Below are 7,050 nucleotides of genomic sequence, written 5' to 3'. Positions count from 1 at the left end.
CATGTTTAGAGCTCTATATGCTTCTGTCATGCTGCTATTATTCCCCAAGAGTTTCTGACAGATTGCAGTACTCTACAGGAACTGTAGGGGGCAATATGGCATTTATTATTTAATTTAAATGTAGTTATTATGATTTAATATTTAAAAAATAAATATTTAGTTGAAATAATCCATACACTCTTCCTGACCGATTGTAATACACTATAGAAACTGCTGGGGGCGATGTGGCTTATATTGTTTTGAGGAATAAAATAGTTCTTCTGACCATTAAAATATTAAATGATAACAAATGACTGGGTGAATGTGTCAAACGAACCAGGGGTATGTGTGTGTGCGTGACTGAGTGAATGTGTGAAACTGTCCACAGCTGTGAGTGTGACTGAGTGAGTATGTGAAGCTGTGTGAGTGTGTGAGTGACTGGATGAGTGTGTGACGTTGTCCACAAGTGTGAGTGTGTGAGTGACTGGGTGAGTGTGTGAAACTGTCCACAGGTGTGAGTGTGTGAGTGACTGGGTGAGTGTGTGAAACTGTCCACAGGTGTGAGTGTGTGAGTGACTGGATGAGTGTGTGACGTTGTCCACAAGTGTGAATGTGTGAGTGACTGGGTGAGTGTGTGAAACTGTCCACAGGTGTGAGTGTGTGAGTGACTGGGTGAGTGTGTGAAACTGTCCACAGGTGTGAGTGTGTGAGTGACTGGATGAGTGTGTGACGTTGTCCACAAGTGTGAATGTGTGAGTGACTGGGTGAGTGTGTGAAACTGTCCACAGGTGTGAGTGTGTGCGTGACTGGATGAGTGTGTGACGTTGTCCACAAGTGTGAGTGTGTGAGTGACTGGATGAGTGTGTGACGTTGTCCACAAGTGTGAGTGTGTGAGTGACTGGGTGAGTGTGTGAAACTGTCCACAGGTGTGAGTGGGTGAGTGACAGGGTGAGTGTGTGAAACTGTCCTCAGGTGTGAGTGGGTGAGTGACAGGGTGAGTGTGTGAAACTGTCCTCAGGTGTGAGTGTGTGAGTGACAGGGTGAGTGTGTGAAACTGTCCTCAGGTGTGAGTGGGTGAGTGACAGGGTGAGTGTGTGAAACTGTCCTCAGGTGTGAGTGTGTGAGTGACAGGGTGAGTGTGTGAAACTGTCCACAGGTGTGAGTGGGTGAGTGACTGGGTAAGTGTGTGATGTTGTCCACAGGTGTGAGTCTGTGAGTGACTGGGTGAGTGTGTGATGTTGTCCACAGGTGTGAGTGTGTGAGTGACAGGGTGAGTGTGTGAAACTGCCCACAGGTGTGAGTGTGTGAGTGACTGGGTGAGTATGTGAAACTGCCCACAGGTGTGAGTGTGTGAGTGACTGGGTGAGTATGTGAAACTGCCCACAGGTGTGAGTGTGTGAGTGACTGGGTGAGTGTGTGAAACTGCCCACAGGTGTGAGTGTGTGAGTGACTGGGTGAGTATGTGAAACTGCCCACAGGTGTGAGTGTGTGAGTGACAGGGTGAGTGTGTGAAACTGCCCACAGGTGTGAGTGTGTGAGTGACTGGGTGAGTATGTGAAACTGCCCACAGGTGTGAGTGTGTAAGTGACTGGGTGCGTGTGTGAGTGACAGGGTGAGTGTGTGATGTCATGTCCAGGGTGTTTTTGTGTCTTTTTTGTCCAGTGATTCCAGGTTTTTTCTGGACATCCTACAACACCTATCAGGATGAAGTGCTTATAGAAGATGAATGAATGAATGAATGAATGAATGACTGCTGTGAAGAAAAGTTTTATGTACAGTTTCTGATAGTAAAATGTAACTATTTCAAAAAGCACAAACATTAGAACCATGCCCCTCAGTCCGTGTGGGTTAATCTTGACCACTGAACCAAATCAAACCAAACCACTGTCCTCACTGATGGACACTGCCGTTGCTGCTGAGGCTTATTCAGTTGGTGTGAAATTCAATGTGGAAAAAAAATCCCTGCTCCCAACTTATGTAACTAAATGGAGAACTTAAATGATGACCCAGGCAGCTGCTCCAGATAAGCTCCTGTATCTGGACCCGGTTCTCCGGAGAACGCAGGTATTCTGGCGGAACTTGGAGCCAGACCACAGAGACCCAGAGAGTCCCATTAATTATCTCTCTTCAACAGAATTGGACTTTGGAGGGTTTTATCTTATCTGCAAGCTTCCACCCTCCCCCCACACTCTCTCTCTCCCTCTCTCAGCTTTAAAGAGCTCCAGATAAGACCCCCCCCTTCCATCCAGGACCTGACAGAGACCACCGAGCATGTGTTTGCTCAGTAAAGCCTGTCAGGAGAAAGGTACTAATGTGAGAAATTTGAAAGTAGGCTGAAATGAAACCTGCTATAAAAGTGCTCCCTTAAAGTCTACACTTGTGTAGTGAGGGTTTCCAGTTTAACCCTTTAAACACTGATTTAACTCGACACTTTGAATATGTCATATTTCATCACTGTTCTAAGCTGGTTTCTTATTCAAACTTGTCGATCCACCTTAAATGAGGCAGCAGTGTTTACGTTCTGTATGGGATACACTCATTTGTCAACTTGGACTAAGGTCATGGTTCCATTTTTGTGACATGCACATGCTGCTACTAACACCACCCACAAGGAGTAGGGCTAGGGTTACGGTCATTATTAGGGTGGTGCCTAGTTTTGAGATCAGGGTTATGGTCAGTAATAGGGTGGGGTTTTATGTGCTGTTCCAGTGCATGGTTCCTACTCTGCTCTACTCGACCGACTCATTTTCCATGAGGCGAATCTGACACCTGGAAGCGGGCCCTTTTTTAGCACCTGCTTGCTTGTGGCTCCAAGTGTAAAGCTTGCAGAGCTCTGATTGGCCAGAGAGACTTGTCAATCACAACAGAATGCAGATAAACTAGCATCTGTAAAATCTCCAAGCTACAGTAGCAATGACGTTTGTTTTTATTCGACACACAACGGCAGCTTTTACAAATATGCCATGGCCTTTTCAAGGGGTTCGTACGTTCTTTGGACTGTTGGCAGAGGATAGACACCAGGGAGAGCTGGATGGTGCAATGATTAATGAAGTAATACACTGTTCTGTCTGAACGGAGGTGCAGTTAAGCAGTGTTTAGTCCCACGATACAACAACAGTTAAATACAGCGAAGAAAAGTAATCATGCGTTTATTTGAGGCTCTGTGCTCTTTCTGAAACTTCTTGAGCTTGGGTTAGGGTTAGGCTAACCGGCTAACCAGCTAACCCTAACCGGCTATATTTGGTGGTATGGAGGGTGCATTGTAGTGCAAAATGAGTAAGGTACCAAGTTCCAAAAAGCAAGTAGATTCACGTAGAGTCAAGTAGTGTAGGTACCACGCAGTGGAAAAGCATCATTAGTGTTGAAGTCAGGATCAGGATTAGGATTAGGATTAGTATTAGGGTTAGAGTGGAGCTTAGTGCTGAGGTCAGTTAGTCTTTGGATTAAGATCATGGTTAGAGTTGGTGTTGAGGTAGGGTTTGATTGAAGTCTGAGTAAGCTTCAGGGTTAAGGGAGGCGTTAGTGTTGAGGTCAGGTGTAGGTTTAGGGTAGAGCTTAGTGCTAGGGTAAGGATTAGGATGACCTTGTGTTGCTGGATGCTGCTGTCAATAGACCAGAGGTACATTAACCTTTGCCCAAATGTACACACTGTACAAATCTCATCATAAACAACATGGCTTCCGTTTTACTGATATGCATAGTGCCCCCTACTGTCTTGACTGTGTTGAAACAGACTCATTTTGAAAGGTGTCTAGAGACAGTCTGATTGTTTTCCTACCTTCGCAGACAGAGCTTTGTGAACTTCCTCTTCATCACTCTTCTTTACTATCGTTTGGATTTTGTTTTCCGTCGGTCTGTGAGTGTGTGTGTGTGAAGCCCAGAGAACAAATGGCTGCAGTGAGTAGGTGGAGATATTGTCATTTCTTGCATCAGCCAATCAAACCTCCAAACCCATTGGTGTTAAGAACATTGCCATTCAGGAAGAGTTATGACTCACTATGGGGTTCTTAGCTGCTCAACCACTGACTGTTTAATGGTTATTTTGGGGCTTTAATGTTGTGTTGTGTGTTTTTTAGGCTCGGTTCTGTGGTAAACTCCTCTTACTACGCTATAGCTCTCATTAACAGAACGCTTAACACTTAACTAGAGACGTTAACATGAAAGCACTTAACGTGTGAATTAACGTAAAGGTTTTTTACGCAACGTAATTCCGAATGCAATTAAAAAATGTTAATATACTTCAGAACAAATCTCTGCCACACACCTGTGAAAACATTAAGGAAGTTAACTTAACGAGCTCTGATTTGATTGGCCGATGCAAAAAATGATGGACAGCTTGTTCTAATCCGTGATTGGCCAATGCAAAATGTGATTGACGGCCAATGCCAATTTTTCAGTGGCTAATGCAAAAAATGTATTGATGGGTTCCTCCCCAAGAACCCGCCCCCTCTTGGTCTCCGGTCTGCAGCTTAACCCTTTGTGCATGTGTGCTATACTTGTCGGTGTTTGTTTGCAGATGAATCCCGGTTGGAGGATGAAGAGTCTGAGCATACCATCCGTCAGCAGTCAGTGTTCATTACGAAGTGGGTGATTGGGCGCGTCATTAGCACCTTTACTCCTGGGACGCCGCATTAGCATTTTAATTGTTTACTCAGGGAGCATCGGCGAGCTCGCGAGAAAACATCATCCTGATCTCCATCAGGTCCTCCTTCCAGTTGATGGGCTTTCTCTGAGCGACCATTAGCGCTCCCACTTCATTTGCAATGTCTCTAATAACGGTCTAATAACACATTACCAACAAAAGCAACAACTTCTGATGTATTCCCTGTTGCAGCTGGTTTAGACTGGTGCAGCTGATGTAAATACACATGTGCATCAACGTCATGTATCTTCATAAATACTATGTAACTGAAGTAAAAAACGATATGGTTGTTTCTGTGAGCTGTAACTGTGAGAATGGCGGTGTTAACGTTGTTGTTGCACGCTTTCCTGAGCGAAATGTTGAGCGGCGCTGAGCTCGTTCTGCTTGGTTCCTAGCTGCAGCAAACAAAACAGAATCCTTTTCTCCTGAACTCAGTGAACAACAAGGACAAAATTAAGCGTCTTAATGTGGATTCTCTGCGCCGCTGCTCCGCGAAGCTCAGCTTAATTATATTTCCCTAATCAGGAACATGCTGCATCACAGCCGCAGTAAACCTGCGCAGCCAAAATAACCATGTGCAGTCACAGTAAACCTGCGCTGTCAAAATAACCATGTGCAGTCACAGTAAACCTGCGCAGCCAAAACAACCATGTGCAGTCACAGTAAACCTGTGCAGTCAAAATAACCATGTGTAGTCACAGTAAACCTGCGCAGCCAAAATAACCATATGCAGTCACAGTAAACCTGCGCAGCCAAAATAACCATGTGCAGTCACAGTAAACCTGCGCAGTCAAAATAACCATGTGCAGTCACAGTAAACCTGCGCAGCCAAAATAACCATGTGTAGTCACAGTAAACCTGCGCAGTCAAAATAACCATGTGCAGTCACAGTAAACCTGCGCAGCCAAAATAACCATGTGCAGTCACAGTAAACCTGTGCAGTCAAAATAACCATGTGCAGTCACAGTAAACCTGCGCAGCCAAAATAACCATGTGCAGTCACAGTAAACCTGCGCAGTCAAAATAACCATGTGCAATCACAGTAAACCTGTGCAGTCAAAATAACCATGTGCAGTCACAGTAAACCTGCGCAGCCAAAATAACCATGTGTAGTCACAGTAAACCTGCGCAGTCAAAATAACCATGTGCAGTCACAGTAAACCTGCGCAGCCAAAATAACCATGTGCAGTCACAGTAAACCTGCGCAGCCAAAATAACCATGTGCAGTCACAGTAAACCTGCGCAGCCAAAATAACCATGTGCAGTCACAGTAAACCTGCACACCAGCAGTAAACCTACAGTCTGAGAGAGATGTGTAAATGCTGTTGTATTAAGTATTGATGCACTGCTGGAGTGGAGCTGTGTTTTGTACTCTATTCTGCAGCTGGAGTGTGTGTGTGTGAGAGAGAGAGAGTGTGTGTGTGATTTCTGTCTATAACATGAAACATCATAGAGCTGTTAACGAGCAATGAGGAGTTACAAAGCAAATGACAGACGGAAAAGAGATGCATAGAGAGATCGAGAGAGACAGGGGATAGAGGGAAGAGAAAGGGAAGAGCAGGAGAGGTAGGGAAAAGGACTGTTGACTCTGCTACAGTTTGTTGAAACTGTTCTCTCTGCTGTGTGTGTGTGTGTGTGTGTGTGTGTGTGTGTGTGTGTGTGTGTACAGATGGGGAAGTGGGAGAACCGCAGTCTGACACTGAAGTACCCCGTGTGGCCGAGGTTTAACTCGTTCGGCGACGCTGAGACGGATGACAACCACCTGACCATCGTGACTTTGGAGGAGAAGCCCTTCGTCATCGTGGAGGACGTGGAGAGGCTCACGGGGACATGCATGAGGAACTCTGTTCCCTGCAGAAAACACATCAAAGAGTCAGTCTTCCTCTCTCTCTTTCTCTCTCTCTCTCTCTCCCTTTCTCTTCATAAACAATCAATTACATCATAACATTAAAAGTGACCTCCTTGTTTCTACACTCTCTCTACAATTACCCACTGTTGTCTGACGGTTGCTCTGCATACTTTGGTCAGGACCCCCACTGGACCACCACAGAGCAGGAATGATTTGAGTGGTGGATCATTCTCAGTGCTGCTGTGACACACGTTGTGGTGGTGTGTTAGTGTGTGTGGGGCAGGTGCGGATGGATCAGACACAGCAGTGCTGCTCGAGTTTTAAACCCCGTGTCCACTCACTGTCCATAGCTCATCTGTTGCTTCACAGTTGGCGCTGGTTTTCCTCTAGTCCTTCATCAGTGGACACATGATGGGGACGACAGGACGCAGGACTACAGTCTGTGTTTGTAGAGCTGTATGGTGAGTGTAGCTCAGAGAGTAGACAGTGAGAGTAGAGACAAGGAGGTGGCTTTAATGTTATGGCAGATTGCTGAGATTTGAGTGGAAAACCGTGGAGTGTGATGGGAGGGGTAGCAATG

General features: G+C 45.6%; 1 protein-coding gene across 1 annotated transcript in view; it reads left to right on the top strand.

Annotated features, from left to right (window-relative positions):
- grin2aa (glutamate receptor, ionotropic, N-methyl D-aspartate 2A, a) overlaps positions 1-7,050 on the top strand; it is a 64,292-nt gene that overhangs the window by 30,795 nt on the left and 26,447 nt on the right. The window contains exon 3 of the mRNA XM_066642486.1: positions 6,291-6,493. Coding sequence (XP_066498583.1) covers positions 6,291-6,493 — 203 coding nt within the window. The remainder of the gene's footprint in view (positions 1-6,290; positions 6,494-7,050) is intronic.

This window comes from Hoplias malabaricus, chromosome 13 (assembly GCF_029633855.1).
Source record: "Hoplias malabaricus isolate fHopMal1 chromosome 13, fHopMal1.hap1, whole genome shotgun sequence".
Lineage (NCBI taxonomy): Eukaryota > Metazoa > Chordata > Actinopteri > Characiformes > Erythrinidae > Hoplias > Hoplias malabaricus.
This window is presented reverse-complemented; position numbering and strand designations above follow the sequence as displayed.